The sequence below is a fragment of the Phoxinus phoxinus genome, assembly GCF_949152265.1.
Source record: "Phoxinus phoxinus genome assembly, chromosome: 16".
NCBI classification, from domain to species: domain Eukaryota; kingdom Metazoa; phylum Chordata; class Actinopteri; order Cypriniformes; family Leuciscidae; genus Phoxinus; species Phoxinus phoxinus.
Window position 1 is genome coordinate 21,233,071 of NC_136891.1, and position 17,297 is coordinate 21,250,367.

At 37.1% G+C, this 17,297-nt stretch overlaps 2 protein-coding genes across 10 annotated transcripts; one reads left to right on the plus strand and one right to left on the minus strand.

Annotated features, from left to right (window-relative positions):
• Positions 1 to 4,567: 4,567 nt before the first annotated feature.
• zpax2 (zona pellucida protein AX 2) lies at positions 4,568 to 12,720 on the minus strand. 4 transcript variants are annotated; one of them, XM_079584145.1, is made up of 22 exons: positions 12,526 to 12,567; positions 12,399 to 12,451; positions 12,230 to 12,322; positions 12,023 to 12,147; positions 11,713 to 11,853; positions 11,428 to 11,464; positions 10,339 to 10,392; positions 9,605 to 9,772; positions 9,432 to 9,528; positions 9,125 to 9,342; positions 8,885 to 9,035; positions 8,595 to 8,803; positions 8,404 to 8,521; positions 7,739 to 7,941; positions 7,444 to 7,558; positions 7,195 to 7,364; positions 7,014 to 7,111; positions 6,186 to 6,316; positions 5,514 to 5,703; positions 5,274 to 5,436; positions 5,023 to 5,134; positions 4,579 to 4,954 (listed from the first exon to the last, which is right to left on the minus strand). In XM_079584145.1, exons 5-22 carry the CDS (start codon positions 11,811 to 11,813, stop codon positions 4,884 to 4,886), a joined length of 2,406 nt encoding a protein of 801 aa, XP_079440271.1. In that variant the 5' UTR covers positions 11,814 to 11,853; positions 12,023 to 12,147; positions 12,230 to 12,322; positions 12,399 to 12,451; positions 12,526 to 12,567; the 3' UTR covers positions 4,579 to 4,883. The 4 variants fall into 4 exon arrangements, with proteins under 4 accessions (XP_079440269.1, XP_079440271.1, XP_079440272.1 ...); XM_079584143.1 differs by lacking the exon at positions 11,428 to 11,464 and having other exon boundaries at positions 4,568 to 4,954; positions 12,526 to 12,720; XM_079584146.1 differs by lacking the exon at positions 11,428 to 11,464 and having other exon boundaries at positions 10,339 to 10,421; positions 12,526 to 12,668.
• Positions 5,295 to 16,764, plus strand: kcns3b (potassium voltage-gated channel, delayed-rectifier, subfamily S, member 3b). 6 transcript variants are annotated; one of them, XM_079584156.1, is made up of 4 exons: positions 12,725 to 12,872; positions 13,487 to 13,585; positions 14,741 to 15,329; positions 15,438 to 16,327. In XM_079584156.1, exons 3-4 carry the CDS (start codon positions 14,798 to 14,800, stop codon positions 16,064 to 16,066), a joined length of 1,161 nt encoding a protein of 386 aa, XP_079440282.1. In that variant the 5' UTR covers positions 12,725 to 12,872; positions 13,487 to 13,585; positions 14,741 to 14,797; the 3' UTR covers positions 16,067 to 16,327. The 6 variants fall into 6 exon arrangements, with proteins under 6 accessions (XP_079440281.1, XP_079440279.1, XP_079440278.1 ...); XM_079584152.1 differs by having other exon boundaries at positions 12,717 to 12,872; positions 14,741 to 16,764; XM_079584157.1 differs by lacking the exon at positions 13,487 to 13,585 and having other exon boundaries at positions 12,724 to 12,872.
• Positions 16,765 to 17,297: the final 533 nt, after the last annotated feature.

A 17,297-nucleotide genomic window follows, 5' to 3' on the forward strand; every position in this document is an offset into this window, starting at 1 on the left:
ATACTAATATTAATGAAAATAAATATTGTTGAAAAGGTTATTTATAACACCATTAAGATCCTACAGTATATAGCACTTTCAAAGCATGATTATTTATGGAACCTTATTAAAATGGTTCTATTTAGTTCTGCTATTGTTACAAGCCGAAGAACCGTAATTTGCTAGGCTACTGTTTAGAACCATTTTTCTTATACCAAAAAATAGAGTTGTAGGCTAGCATGTAGTCAAAAAATTAAATCATAGCCTAACACAAGTCCATGAACACTTAACTTAAAACTATTGTTCATGCGGATTTTCCTCCAGTGTGACCAGGTCATCAAAGAGTGAACTTACAAGACGAGATATATACAAAAAAAAACATTATAACAAACATTTTCTATGGAAGTCGATGGGGACCAGACACTGTTTACCGACATTCTTCAAAATATCTCCTTTTGTGTACAACAGAAGAAAGAAATGCATATAGGTTTGGAACAACTTGAGGGTGTGTAAATTATGACATTTTTGGGTGAATCCCTTTGAGAACCGATCAGTCCGATTCATAAACGAACCAGCTCAACCATTGCAATCTGATGTGAACAAATTACAGAATTTGGTTGAAATAGTAATTTAAAAACACGACCAATTCATTCTCTGTCGACCACTGGGCTGGGAAACAAAAAATATAGGCTATATCATGACAGAAAACTAAAAGCATAATCTTACATACTTAGACATAAGCCTACTGTAAATATGTAGGCCTATGTTTTTCGCTACTGGCTAAATTACATATGCCTACTGTAAATATGTATGCTTTACGCTACAGTATGTTGACCTATGTGTTTCCTGGCAGCAGTGTTATGCTGTTCTTGGAAAGATAGCTCTCACGCACAGTTCATTCTCCTCTTCCAAACTTGGACACAGAGCTGTGCAGTGCGCACATTATTAATGCCATCTAGTGGAGACAGTACAATCGCTCAGTGAGTTATTATACACAAGGCCAGTGTTTATGTCCACAATAAACACATCTGATGTGTGAGTAGTGATCGACGCAGCAGAAACTAATGTAAAGTTAACCAGTGCTATGCGATCACACTGGTGACTGTGTGAACGTTACGTTCCTAAAAAAACTTTTGTTTGTTTGTTTGCTGGTCAGACACAGGAACCGCAACTGGCTGATATTTGTAGCCTACATTTTGTACAGTGACACATTATTTTCACACAAATATTGAAATATTAGCCTAGGTGAATATTTCACTGCATTTGTATAGGCTACTTTTTGTATAGCCTACTGTAGGATTGAAATTCTGGGTCTGGGACAATGTTAAAACAATAACATAAAAAGCAGAAAATAAATAATACACAAAAGTTGTACTAAAGTTGCACAAAAGCAGCAACCTGTTCTAATAATCTGTCAAAGAAACAAGCAGTCGGTCTGCAAATAATTGATATTTATAAATTTCATGAAAAATAAAATCAAAGCATACTATAATGTTTAAAGTACATTTCAGAAAATATCTGCAAAAGACTCTTCATGGTCTTTAGCTTCAGGACATCCAGTGTAAAATCACTGCATGTGGAATTGAGTATATAATGAAAGATCTGATTTTGCCAGCAACTCTAAAGGTTAGTTCACCCAAAAATTTAAATTCTGTCATAAATGACTCACCCTCATGTCGTTCCAAACCCTTAAGACCTTCGTTCATCTTTGAAACACAGAGACTGACAGGGAAGAGAAGACATTGTTGAATAAAGACGTTATTTTTATTTGTTTTTTGCGCACAAAAAGTATTCTCGTCACTTCATAGCGTTAAGGTTGTACCACTGTAGTCACATGGCCTATTTTAACGATGTCTTTACTACCTTTCTGGGTCTTGAAAGTGGTTATGACGTTGCTGTCTATGGAGAGTCAGAAAGCTCTCGGATGTCATCAAAAATATCTTCAGTTGTGTTCCGAAGATGAGCGAAGGTCTTAGGGATTTGGAACGACATGAGGGTGAGTATTTAATGACAGAAATTTCATTTTTGGCTGAACACCCTTTAAGTGTTTCCCCCTGCTTTGAATTGGTTTCAGTCCCTTCTTAAAAATAAAACTTTCTCAGTGAATATTGGGGAATTTGTATTTACAGCACCACTTACACATGGAATTCCTCAGGGTTCCGTTTTGGCTCCGAAGCTATTTTCCAATTATGCTTCCACCAGGTTCAGTTTTTAATAAATACGACATCTCCTTTCCTTGCTACTCAGACGCCAATCAAATGTATCTCCCCCAAAACAAGATACAAATTGTGTAGATTCTTTACTAGCCTGACTTACTGATTTGAAAGCCTGGATGTCAGTAAAATGTCTCAATTTAAATGAAAGTAAGATTATAGTATTTGGGCCTTCTGAGGCCAAAAAACCCCCCCAAAACATCTAGGTCCTCTTTCCCAATGTGTTCAAATTTACGTGTTTCCATTAAGCGTATTTTCAATTCGGCAGCCCGCCCAAAAGTTGCAAAAGTTTCCACTCACAGGCCATACGGGGGTACAAGACGACCACCATTCAACAAGAAAAAAGTCATATAACCATTCCAATGTTGGAATGCTGTTCGGTTAAGGTAAAAACCCTGCATAGTTCACCTTTAAATCACGTCTGAGACAAAATCTTACGCCTAGTCTAAGGTATAAAATGAAAAGTCATGACTTTTTCAGACTACTGATTTTAATAAAGACAAGGCACTCTCATTTCAAACTAATGAACTAATAAATTAACCTGCGTCACTCTTTCACTTTTGTTTTCAACAACAACAACAACGTATATCTCTTCAAGGAAACCCAATAAAAAACATTCCTATAGCGCACCTATAGTGAATACAGTATAAAAGACAACAAAAAAACCTACATGCAAAATTGCTTAATAACTTACCAGCTTTAACTTAAAATATACACAAGCTTAAAATAAATTATTCTGAGAAGAGTGTTTTCCAACACAGAAAAGATTAATTTCATGTCTGTGAAATAATTTTTACTGTGGACGTGAACTGTAATGTTAATTCGCTCAGGATAAGCGATAGCCTATATAGCAATCGTTAAGATGGCTGTGTATTCTGCAGAGACGGGTAACAACTGACAAAATATCTGTATGTAATTATTTTAGAAATATTAAATATGAACATATTTAACATGTTATTGGAAGAATTTGTATATAGGCCTACCATTTATCTTGGAGGAACAGAATGCTTCGAAAAATATTTAACGTCTTTAAGTCCATTCACAGCAAATCAAAGTGAATCATCTGAAATCAGCTCAAACCAATTGCTTTCAACCTAGCCTACACAATTTTACAGCTATATAATTCATAACCAAGCCTGGCAAGCCAGACTTACATCAATATGTTTAGTCTGGCAACTCTCCATAGACGCGGCTTAATCCGAGGGGCGGGATAAACGGTTGTCTCTCAAAATCCCTCTGCACGCAATAGGATAGCGCTACAACCAACCAGAGCAACGAAGGTGGTGACATAGTCAGAGCGGCAAAGATCCGGTCCAGCAATCAAAACTCCGAACACTTCTTCCTTTTTGAAGAATAACTTAAGTGCCGTTCTTTGCTCTTTTCTTAAAGAAAAACTTAACTCCAAGTCTTCCTGAGTCGCGGCCAAAGCCGATTCGAAAGGCCGCTGTTCTCCATCCGCAGCCGCCATTCTTTGTTTTCAAGTGGCAGCCGTCGCAACTCTGTCGTCATATGTTAAGCCCGCCCCCGCCTACTCTATACACGACGTGATTGGCCTGACCCAATTTAGGTTTTTGCAGCTAGAAGGTCTATGGAGAGTTACTAGACTGCCCTGGCTGCAAAATACATTTTGCTGCCGCTAGGGAGCGTCTAGATTTCTAGGCTAACATAACCATGGTTTTATATACTTAATAACCCTCTGGCGTTTTTCCCGTGGCAAAAATTATTTTCAGTAAAATGTACAAAATTTTATTTTGATTATGTTTTTAATTTTCTTTATTTTTAGCGGATTTTATGTTACTGAATTATATTAATGCAGTTGTTCTAATCCATGTATTCACTTTCTTTTCAGATTCAATCTGAAAATGAAACTTCCAACTTAAACTGTCCTACTGTAAATCTTGAATGCTTTGGAGCACAGACTTAAGTTGTCACTTTTTAAAAACAACACTTGGGAGATTATTGGTTAAAAGAGTTTTATATTAAAAAAAAAAAAAAGTACTTAAGTTAGAATTTTATGTTTATGAAAAATGCCATTTTCATTTTTTTATGAAATATTTCTAAAACTTCAAGAAAAAAACAATACATAAATCTGAAGTTGTGCTCAATTTGAGTGATAAAAAAAAAAAAAAAAAAAAAAAAAAAAGTAAGATTGACTAGGTGCAGTACCAAAAGTTTCCACTAGATGACATTTGTTTCCCATTCATTTCCCAGGGCACCATAGAGGGTCAAGATTGTCATGTGGTATGTGTTAAATATTCCAGTACCTTCCCTGGTCACCTTTGGGGAAATATTGGCCAAACCAGAATAATTCAATTACTTTGCTTTTGAACTTTTAGTCTACAGTTTTTTTCAAAACGAGTCTTAAATGGATAAAATAACACTTGATTGGGTTAAAATGGTTTATTCAACTCGAGACACCATCTTGTGGACAAAGCATCTACAGTACATAACGTAATTGCAATGTGAATGCCAGTAAATTGTCCTTGCAAAAATGCCAGACATTTTATTTGTGAGAAATAATTTTTCAAGTTTCACAGGGCAGATATGCGATTCATCATCTACATGTTAACTTTGAGTTCAATGTTGCACCAAGCGGTGTAAAAAAAACAGGAGTCTCCTTGTGCTGATGCCTTCAGAAGCATTAAAGTGCATTTCCAGAGATAAATTGGAAAACTAAATGCTCTTACATGTTCAGATCAACAGAATGGGGCCGATAGACACATGCTGCAGGGCTTCCTCTGAAAAGCTTGAACTTCTGCGAACTGTGGAAGAGTGTGAACGATCAGAGATGAGAAACTGTACTTTCATTTGATTGAATTTAGATCATTACCCCGATTTGAGCTGCTCCCGATCTGATTCGGAGTCGCCGCGCACGGTTTGTAACACCGTCCATCAGCAGTGTTTTCAGCATGACAAATGACAACGTCACAGTGGACAAATACCTATTTTGAACGTAAATTAACTGTTACAGGGTTACCAGTTTAATCCACATTTACTAGATATTTAAAAACAATGCAGAAAACAGACTTTTAGAAAACCATTTGTATTTTTTATGCAAATTCTGAAAACTTTTCAGCTTACCCGTCTGGCCACGGTGGGATCCTCACTTTCAGAACTCCCATCATCCTCTCTTAAAGTAAGTGCTTTAACCTCAAATCTCTTGAAGTGATCTGGGATGTCCACTCTGTCATCTTCACTTACAGGATGGATGATGGTCTGTTCAGGGCCTTTAGGATTCGGACATCTGATTAAAGATGAAGAATTTGAGCCCTCATCAAGAAGAAATGTTCAACAAACACATGCAATGCTCTTCACACATACCCATCAACAATTAAATCCCATTTAGGTTGGGATTCTCTGTCCTTGGTGAGTGTTGCCCAACAGTTTTCCAGGCCTACTGCTACCCTGGAGTCCCTGGAGTGATCCATACCCACCTCAAAATACAAAGGCTGTTTCAGAAACTTTAAAACAGGGTAGTCGCCATCATGATAGAAGAGTCTGTAGACCATATCTTGGGGAAAAAAAGTTTTTCATATTAGACCATATATTGCACAGACTGAGAGGCTTTCTTTTTATAAAAAATAAATAAAATAAATTGCAGCACCCTGGCTTGTCAATATAATTTTAGTCAACATTAAATCAAGTTTGACCCCATTTACTTTATGCATTTCTAATTGTGAATGACTCAATTCATGTTATTGAATTGATGCATGTTATTCCAAAGAAGAAGAAAAAACGTGTGATCTTCAATCAAAATGTAATAACTTGCCATTTGGGAACTATCTGCAAAATTGCATGCCGCCTGGTTCCGTTTTGGTTTCGTACTAACATTCACTTATGATCCAATAAATTCCCAACGGATACATTGAAGTCCCATTCTACAATCTAATTTAATACAATTTTACTTGAAAATGTGTCAAAATTAATGCCAAAATATAATGGATTCAACATTAAGTGGAACCACTTGTAAAACTAATGGAGTGGTTGACATACCCTGAGAGAGCCTCAAGCTAACAGTGAGTTCACCCTTCCCAACATCAGCTTCCGGCTCTTTAAAGTGTGAAACGGCATGGAAGATCATGCTTTGGGTGGAGTTTGCGCTATAAACGCAGGACACGTAGATCCTGCTTGAGCAGTTTCAGGAGAAAAAGTAACACTTTATTAACATTTCAGTAAGTGTTCTACTTCACCATACAGTTGGTCAGTGTGTACAACTGGAATCACTGTAGATAGGAAGTCTTTTAATAGAGAACAAAAAAAAAATGCTGATACTTTTGTATAGCAAACTGAAAAATGAGGTGAATTAAACCATTAAAAAAGAAAAAAATTAGTTTAAGGTTACAAATGTTCATAATCATAAACATACCAAATGCTTGATATGCCCACTAAATGTTAAGTGAATTTCCTAATGTTCATAATAATAAACATACCAAATGTCTGATATGCCCACTAAATGTTATGTGAATTTCCCAATTCTGCATTGATAAATGAAATAAGTGACTTAGTATTGTATATAAAATATTGTGTCAGTCACTGAGAATGCAGCACTGAAAGCACATTTTTATTTTAGTGGACAACATCCATTTTGTGGATTATGTTTATCATATTAATTTAACTTTTTTTTGCCAAATAGTTGACTTATTTCGGTTTAAACACGACCTTGCTTGTTTCAAGGGACAAAGCTTACCGAGGCATAAACTATAAAACTTTCACTGAGAATAAAAAAAAAAAAAAAAAAAGTTTCTCTATTCTTTTTAAAGGCCCTATATAAATCAATCAAATTAACAAATAAAAATAAATCAAATTACTAAAGCTCAGAACCTGTATTCTGACTCAGGGTGGAAGTCAGAGGTCTGGGGAAAAGGTTCATCTTTCTTCCAGGTGACTTCATTCTCATATTTCATGGTGTCCCCGACAAACTAAACAAGTAAAAGAGTTAGTAAATCATTTGGTCGCATAACAGCAGTAGTGTGAATGCTTGACGTGAGTGCCCTCATCGTACCGTTCGTGTGGTTCCACAAGCGGTGACATCAAAGCGAAAAAAAGCAAAGTGGTCTTCGTTGTAGTAGGGTTTGCAGGCCGGGTCCCTTAGAGAGAGTTCACCGGGAAGCAGACGTGGTACAGATTCCAATTTGGGAACCACCACACTAATCGTTCCATTAGAAAAACACTCTGGCACAACAACAAAGAAACTAAATCGTAAAATAGCAACAAGACATCATTAGAGAAGTAATGTCAAATATGAACCAACCTGACATTTTTACAAAAAAGGGGCAGGCAAGGGAGAAATCTTTGACTTGCAGGTTATTCAAGGTATCGTAAAGTTCCACATCAATTCTTCCCAGGACTCCGGTCAACTGAACAGACTTGAAATATAGAAGGTATAAAATCAGTCAATAAAGGCTTAGAAGCTACATAATGCTTAAGTAAAATACATTGATATTCATCCAAATATTGACAACTCAGTTTAAATACAGGTTTACCACTCATGACTAGTAAACTGTGCTATGGAAACACTAATCAGCAGTGCAACACTGAAATAATACCTCTAAAGCCACAAGTGGGGCTAGGAACGGAACAATAATGATGAAATGGGTTTCATTTGAATGGTGTTCATACTCCTGTAATACTTCATCACTCAGTTCCACCTGTCCCAGTTTGATCTGTAATTGGGATCTTGGGGTGCTTCCATATTTGACATGAATGTTGAAGATATCCTCATTGCATCTTCCCCCTGCAGTTGGACGGACTGCAGAAGAAAAAGGACACCAAGTTGAATATCAGCAAAGCCCAGCTACGTAACATCCTGCTCTTAACGATCTGCCTTCCTGCAGTAAACTGTAAACTTATTTTACTGCAGTTCAAATATAAAATTATCCATTATCATTCTCAGTGGCAAAGGGAATCAAAGAACAATCTTACTGCCATTTTTGCTCATGGCCACTCAGTTCTTGACTACTTACTTTGAGCCATGAATGCCATGTGGACAACAACTCTTGAGCTGCAGGAAAATTAGTCTGAGTCTGACCATGCTGATGAAACCTCAATAAAGGCTGAGTCTCAAAACCCTTCACTAGAAACAATATACTATCCATTCATAAGGCATTATTACATACTACTTGGATTGTGCTAACCAGCCAAACCTTGGCACAAAGGGAGATCTCCAGGAGCACTCTTGTAGACAATATAGCAAAGTTCTTACAAGTCTTACCAATGTCACTTAAAGAAGCTTCTAGTACTGTGGAGTGTGAAAATGATGCCTGTTCAGGTAAGATGACGAAACCAAAGACAAGAGGAAGAAAGTAGGTTCTTCTATCAGGGCGAAGAGTCTGCATTACAGATGAAACCATGTTAAGACAAGGCAAATAATACAACAGCTTCATAAACAAGTGAAATGCCCACCTTTTCTTGAACATAAGGGTGAGAGAAGGGAATCTGGAGAGCAAAGGCTTTGGTGCCATTGGGGAAGCTTTGCTCTTGCAGGCCGATGCCTTTAATAATGACCTCAGAGACAGTGAGCAATTCCGAGCCAAAGGTGATATTCAGCAGCACCACATCAGGTAAAAAGTAACCCAGCAATGCATCAAACACCTTCTGCTTGGGTTGAGTGTCTGATCACATAAAAACAATTCTTAAAACAAAAAAAAATTAGTATGTACAACAAGCCGTTCTGCCCTAAATTCAACACTCACTGTCTGTGATTTGGGGGGGGAATGGTGTCAAAGGGGTGGTGATGGGGAATAGGACCTTATATGTGGTCTTATCCTGACCCTCCATCCACAGAAGCTCAAGCATGGGTTCTATTTTGTAACTTATATGGTACTGGTTCTCAACAGCATGACTCTAAAAAAAAAAAAAAAAAAAAGGTGTTACTCATATTCAAGTTCGACACATTAAGGAAAACTTTTGTAGAAGTTTGTAGAAAACCCAACCTTGTAGTATCCACCAGGAGCCCCAATAGGAATTACAACAACTACATGGGACTCTGTGAAGATCATGTCATAGTTAAGGCTACGCATCTCTTCAGATGTGAGCCTTCTACCATCAATGCCCATGTGCACCTCCAGGATTTCAACTTCTGAGGACATCAAAGGAGTTAAGTGCAGAGGAACTCGCCAAGAAATCATCTGACCCACAACAGAAGCTCCATCTGAAGTTAAATCAGAGTACAGAACTTCAGGACTACACAGTCATGGGACACCAAAGTGGCAAAATAAGTTTGTGAGAATGAAGTCTCACTGGTTGGACAGGCAGCTGTCGACTCCACAATAGCCATCATCCAGCGATCTCTGAACAGGACCACTGATTTGAACACAATCATATCAACATCGTCAACCTGACAAGGAAAAATACTTCAGGCACTGTAGGGAAATTAATGTGTTATATCCACTGGCATATGAAACATTTCATACATTTAGGACAAAGTTGTCGGCCATGTTGTATGGGCTTCGCATGACCAGCCGCGTTGGAGAGCTGTAAACATTGTAACCCATCCCTTGGAGGGTCTCTCTATCAAACGCCTTCTCTCCAGGGGTGTAGAGTAAGATTTTCCAGAGTTGCAAGTTAGGTATAACTGTGGGCTTTTACAATAGGACAAATGTAAGAATCTGTATCAAGCATAATTATGAAGAAAATGTTATATGAGAATCACTCACCATTTTGACGAAAAAATAAACAAGTGTGAGTGGTGCTTGTACACGCAAAACTCGCAACCAAAAGGCTATGGCAGTTGCCAGGACGTTGATATGCGGTTACCAAAGTATTTTTAGTGCATCGTTATGCAGTTTTTAGTTGGTATATCAAATTAATATCCCACCCCCAAGTCTCTATGGTATTTTATTACCGTTGAGGACTCTTTCAATGCTAGTCTATAGCGGTGTCCATAATCGCATACAGAGTTGGTACAAAATTTGATAAAGAACTTCACGATAAAAAAGAAAGAAAGTCTATTCAATATAGTATAAATGGATGCATGTAGTAGGAGGGCAATTTAGATATCTGCCATTTATCATTGTTTATGTCCTTAAAAACATGCAATTGCAGACAACAATTATGTGGTGTTCAGTTCATACCATTTGTACTCAAAGTATGAACAAATGTTAGTGTTGCTTACTGAAGCATATAATAATAATAAAAGGGTACATACCCCCCCTTTCACTGGTGCTTCCTTGAATTCTGGTATTGCAATCCTTACAGACACCTGACAGAACATAAACAGGCATGCACAGGCTGTGGTAGCAATAACACAGAATTTCCATTGGCACATTACAACATTCATTGTTCAAGATTCTCTAATTGGTTTAAAAATAAAGAGCATTCAAATATTATTTTGTGGAGATCTACCCATAGCAGGTAACAAACCCTTTCAATGAGTTACTGATTGCATTGAGTGGCAATCTTGGCCTACTTGAGGCCTGTTGCATGAAGTTGAACAAACTCTGGGTTTCAGAGTAGGTTTAGAGTTGACAAAATCATACAAATCCAACATGGTTTAGATCAAGTTCAGCAGGCTTACAATGCTAAACATTCTCTGTAAACTCAGGGTTTGATCCAGAGTTTGTGATTAACTCTGAACCGTGTGCACCTTAAGTGTGACATGCTGCAAACAGCCAATCAGACGGAATTTCTCTAAATATTAGTACCCTAAATATTTTAAAGTATTTATTTACATGACAACAATGTACTAAAAACAGAAAAGTTTTTCTTTTGCGTTTTTTTGCATACAGATGACAACATTGTCAAAACGATCCCAGTTCACACAAAGCAGTAAAAAAGACCAAAGACGCTGTATTATGCTTGCCAGGCCAGTAGTTGACGATGTCACCATGTTAAGAAACACCACACACCTATAGACTGAAGACATAATACGCATGTGCATTATGTCACCATTTTTACAAATGTGCGTTATTGTAGTTTACACGGAGACTATAGCGACATCGTTTTCATAAATGTTTTACTTTGAATCCCATTTGCGTTTTCAGGCCTTTGTAAAATAACAGCCAAAACACATACAAAGTTGAAAACAGTGTCGTGTAAACAGCCCCTTATTTTGGAGTGTGAGATACAGGAGGAGTGGCTTTATTGGATCAGATATACCTCACTTTGCTAATAGCTGATTGGTCCAGTCTTGGTTTGCGTGTAGCACGCTACCATGGCCCTGAACATGCTAAAAACCAATCCACCTTCTTGAGCCCCAAAAAACCCCAGAGTTTGCTCAAACTGATCTCAAACTTACCTGGTAGCAACAGAAACCGACTTCATGCAACAGGCCACTGGACGAGTCAAGGAGAGATTAAATTTACTAATTTATATTTTAAAACCAGGTTCTTTATTTCAGTACAAGGCATGATATTTTATTCAAACACAAGTAAGGTGATCCACCTTAAATTAAGCAGCTATCAATCCCATAAACTATCCAGCTGCCATTGGTCAAAGTTGATGCATACAGACAATAGGTCTAAAATGTCCATATTTTAGCCAAAATTACAAAATATTTGCTATATAAGAAAAAGTTACTTGCCTCCATGGAGTTTGTCTCACACAAAATCTCACGTGAAACCACAGTGTGACTGCAGGACTTGGATGCTTCAAGGACTTTCGCAGATAGCATGGGGAATTCATATAGTTTAACCTGTATGGCTACTTTAAATTCCTTGTCTCCCTACAAAAATGAAAAATAAATAAACCTGGTTGGGTCTATACATTTTTTTTCCTCAAACACCCACTCTGTGGAAATGCATCAACCTTTCTCCTTCATATTTACTATGATAGACAATAGTTCCAGGACTAGAGCTGGTTAAAGGGATGCTTAATTTATAAATGACACAAACCTGTTTCTCTGCAAAACAACTCTTTAGAGAAGCTGACACTATCGTATTCCCCCAAGGATCCAATTTCTGTGTGTAGCCACACTGAGCCGCCAGGTGAGGTGTGAGAAAGAATGTCTGTGCGTTATCTGAAACACCCAGAGAAGCTCTGAATTAAATACTGGGAGTATTAAACTTATTGGCACACAAACAAAGGGATTATCAACTTACTGACTGCATACACCTCTAAAGGACTTCCTTCATTCAGAGAACTAGGGAGAGTAAACTGCACCCTATTACCAAGACACTCCGCTTGTATTCCACCTGCAATAATAATCCATTAAGTAATGAATTGAATGACTTGACACACAAAAAGTTTAAAATGGTTAGCATGGCTTACCTGCAGAGGTATCTGCATCAATGCTTATTATATTGACCATAAGCCATAAAGCCCTAAAAGCATTATAAATAAATTAGCACATCTCTTGATGAATTCAAACACACTTATTTCCATAGCCGGAACATACCCTATTTCAAAGCATCCCATTCTTTGAAATCTTTGTCAATGTATTTTTCAAACCATCAACTGAGTTTTCTACACAAACGAGTGACCTCACCGGAAGGTGATTATTAATGAACTGTGTCTCGAGCGCGTTCCGTCTGATTGCACAGTATTGCGCGCAGGTGAGGACCTCAAACACCTCTCAAAGAACTCTCCGCCCAAAGGTGTGAACCTGGATTTGAAGGTTAACGGGGAAACTGTTGGCTCTTTGTACCCATAGTGATCATGTATTATTAAGTGAACGTTTATTTTGAGTTTTGCGCTTTTTAAGACGTCAGTGCGGAAAGGCACAAATGATTTGAAGCCGTGTGGGTAGGTGATCTAAAGTAGATTTTTTGGTCTCTTTTGCCAGTTTTGTTTGGTGTCTTCTTTTAGGTATGAATCATAGGGAGCACTGGGACTAGATGTCAAGTTTCACCGTTAAAGGTTTTATCAGGACTGTTTCTCAGCAACTAAATGCTTTTGAATTATAAATGCTTGAATTCTCTAGCAGTTATTTTTTTATGTTTCAAACTTCTTGGAAGCCAAAATCCCAGTATCATATTGTTTTTACTATGCTGTTGGTACATAAGTGAGCTATAAATGTGATACAAGAGTCAATTAATTAGGCAACTGTTTTCTCAGGACATAGTTATTTTCTGTTTTCTCTTTTAAGTAGGCTACTTTTCTTTTCTTAATGTAAATGTTGTAATTTTTACTCTTACATTGCCGTTTCATCAATTGTTTTATTGCTGAAAGCAATTTACTGTTGATTTAAGATAAATTGTCTTCATTTATTTAACTTTGATAAGATTTAATATAAAAAAGCTAGCCTATTCTCAAATCAGTGTCAATAAAATGTAAAAAAAAAACAACAACATTAAAACATAATCGGTGCATATGATCATCTATTATTATGTCAAATGCAGTGTTGTATTTTTTTGCAGTGATGTCACCCTTTAAATATGTTGACCTACAGAATAAATAGGCTAGATGAGACGTTTCGGTCTCTTCAAGATTCGGGCTAGAGGATCTGAGGAGTTGAGGTTAAGGAATCCATGAGTTTAAATATTGTGTTATATATATATATATATATATATATATATATATATATATATATATATATATATATATATATATATATATATATATATATATATATATATATATATATATCAGAATTATATTAAATATATATATATATATATAATACAAACTTTTACTTTGTGGACTTTTTTTTTCTGACCTAGATCCTCAAGAAATGTGCAAGAAATTATTTATTTATTTATTTGATTGATGGATTGAAAATGTTACTGATGAACAATCCTTCTGAAAGTCATGGCACACAAATGGCACAATTACCTAAAAATGCCCTGTCAGAGATTACACAAAATATGTTTAACATTCTTGCAAGCTTGAATGGTAGTCCAACCAAAAAGTAAAATTCTGTCATGAGTATAAAAGTACTATGCAATCATTTAATATATTTCTCCGTATATAGAGCCTTTTTGGCAAAGTCCCCTAAAAAGTGCCCTTTTTTTCAATGAAAGGAATGTACTATATTTTAGTTTGATGTTTTTTTTATTTAATATTTTGTAGTTTTAGGGGATTTTATGGTACTATATTATATTTCCGCTGTAGTTATAGTAAATGTTTCACGTTTTGAGCATATAGACGTAAAAATTAAATTTTCAACTTAAACTGTCTTAAATATTGAATGCTCTGAAGCATAGACTTAAGTTTGATCTATTTTTAAGATCTATTTTTGATCTATGTCTAATAATAGACAGCACGTGGCAAATTATTGCTGAAGTGAAAAACTGTTAAAAAAAAGAGAACTTAAAAAAGTTTAAAAAAAATTACGTTTATTGTTATGAAAAATACACAAAATTACTATTCAAATTTTTTTCTTTGAAATCTATATTTTCAAAAACACGTTTTACTCTAAAACTGCAAGAAAATCAAAGCCATTTAAACATGTTGTGTTCCAAATTTGAGCTTGATATCTCAAACATTAGCTTTCAGTAAGATTTTGTTTGGGGGCGGTACCAAAAGATTTCACTACATGAAATTCATCTCTCATTCATTTCCATAGCTGATAGCTGATAGCTGATTATTGACCGTGAGGAGCACAAGTGATTGATTAAACAGTTTTTAGTGTTGTTGATGTATAGCTAACTTCCACATTTCTGTATTTTTAGTAGAAAATGCAAGTATATCATTGGCAAGACGTCCAGATTCAATGAATCAGTACCACCATGATGTATGGACAAATTCTCCACCATCAAGGCAGGGAGGAAGATCTCATTAACCTCAACGTCGGAGGCATCCAGCACAAGGTGGAGCGCTGCGTTCTGCTCCGGTTCCCCAACACACGTGTGGGTCAGTTAATCCAGTGCTGCAGCGATGCCACCATCTTGGAACTCTGTGACGACTACAACCCCACTGAACGGGAATACTATTTCGACCGGAGCCCTCAAGTCTTCCACTGTGTTCTGAACTTCTATCGTACAGGACACTTTCATGCTCTTGAGGAACTGTGTGTGTTTTATTTCAGCCAGGAGATCGAATACTGGGGCATTTGTGAGCTGGATCTGGAAGCCTGCTGTCTCGATTGGTTCCTTGAACGGAAGCAGAACGCTTGTGGCTGGTCTAGTAGTGGCCCGTCATCTGAAGATATCTTGGTTGTGAGCAGTGACTTGTGGAGGTTTGAGGGCACCTGGTGTTCAGAAGAGCGTAAGCTCATGTGGCAAACTCTTGAAGATCCCAGTCACTCCAAATTTTCCAAAGGTGTAGCTGTGGTGTCTGTCCTGGTCATTTTGACCTCCATTGTGGCCATGTGTATCCACAGTATGCCGGAATTCAGACACGCAACTGACAGTGAGCATTCTATCCTAGACTCTCTGGAGGTCATCTGCATCCTTTTCTTCTCAGTGGAGTTTGCCCTACGTGTCGTAGCAGCTCCTCGCCCTTGGAGGTTTTTGGGAAAGCCTCTGAACATGATCGACATCGCTTCTATCTTGCCTTTCTACGTGACGCTGGCCTTTGAAAGTTTGGATGAAGATGATGGGGAGGAAAACCAAAGTCTGGTCAACATGGGCAAGGTGGTTCAGGTTCTCCGGTTAATGAGGGTCTTCAGGGTCCTAAAGCTTGCAAGACATTCAGAGGGGGTGAGAGCGTTTGGGGAAACTCTTAAGAACTGTCACAGTGAGGTGGGTCTCCTCATTCTTATCATTACTGTTGGAATATCGTTCTTCTCAACTTTTATCTACTACACTGAAAAGGAAGAAGCTTTGTCCAAACTCTCTTCCATTCCTGTTTGTTGGTGGTGGGCCATTATTTCAATGACAACAGTGGGATACGGAGATGTATATCCACACACAGTGGCTGGGAGAATTGTAGCTACACTTTGCATTCTCTGTGGGTTACTTGTGGTTTCTTTTCCCACCACCATCATCATGAACACCTTTTCTAAGTACTTTGAAAAAAATACACCTAGGAGGTGCCTTTCAGAAGCTAAACCATAGGAAAATGTCAATCATTCCCTGTGAAAATGTTGAAAGGCTGGCTTGCTTTTTGCAATCTTCAGAAACATTTAAGGAAAAGTCATTGTATGGAGCTGGTTAATGATGCAAACTCCAAAATATATTAGTTCACAAATCATGCACTATGGTAAAAAGTGTTTTGAGGTCATAACAAGTCTTTATTAATCCATAATTTACCCCTGTAATCATAATTGTGTGTGAAAACGATTAAAAGTGCTTGCTGTTTTACTGCCTTTACCACACAAACCTCTTAGTGACGTCTGTATTTTTTTGTGTTTGCTCATCTGCAATGCATCCCTGAGACGTTTCCTGTCAGATGTCAAATAGACATCTAGAACATGTCTGTAAGATGTTTATGGTTTAGAATGCATGTAAAACTGCTCATTCTCAGATGTTTATCAGATGTATTTACACAGCAGGTGTTTTCCAGATCTTTAGCAGATATCTTACAGACATACGTGTGCTGTTAATGTCTCTAAGTATTGGTACGTATTTTGTGATTGCAAAAATGTTGCCACAGATACGTTTTTCCAATGAGCCTGTGTTGCGAACGTCAGGGCTACACCGATCTCAAATCGTAAATATCCACACGCACTCTGTAGATTGTCACGTGGAACAAACCGATAGCCAATCAGAAAGTGAGCTGACAGAATGGGGTGAGCAGTTGCTCATTATCATTTAAAGAGACATGCACCGAAACTGGTCGCTGAGGTAAAAAGTTTTTTTTTTTTTTACACAACCATTGAGAAATTTTAACCAAAGTATGTTACAAACTTTATATGAAGACCCTAAAGAATCATACCAACTTGTGGAAAATGGGCATCTGATGACCCCTTTAAATCTATGATTATTTTTTATCGTCATGTTTGTGGTCTCACATGTAGAAAATCTGAAAAGATTTTACAAATCTTTAAGTGTGGGGAAGTCTTAGCAGTTTATATGCAAGTAAATTATGACATTCAGAAGAAATGAAAACGAGCAGCACAATTATTTCTTTTCTTCAAAAAAGTTTAATAGGAGTTCTATGTACAACAAATGATCATATTTAATATTCAATTATTCAAAGAGGCAGATTGATCAAATCTGAAATTAGGCAAAAATACTGAAGCAAAACTAAAGCAGAGAAGGACCAAAACCCTTCATACAATCCTCATCTGCAAAAACCCCAACATTTCATATTTAGAGATATGAATATGACTCAATAAATTATAAA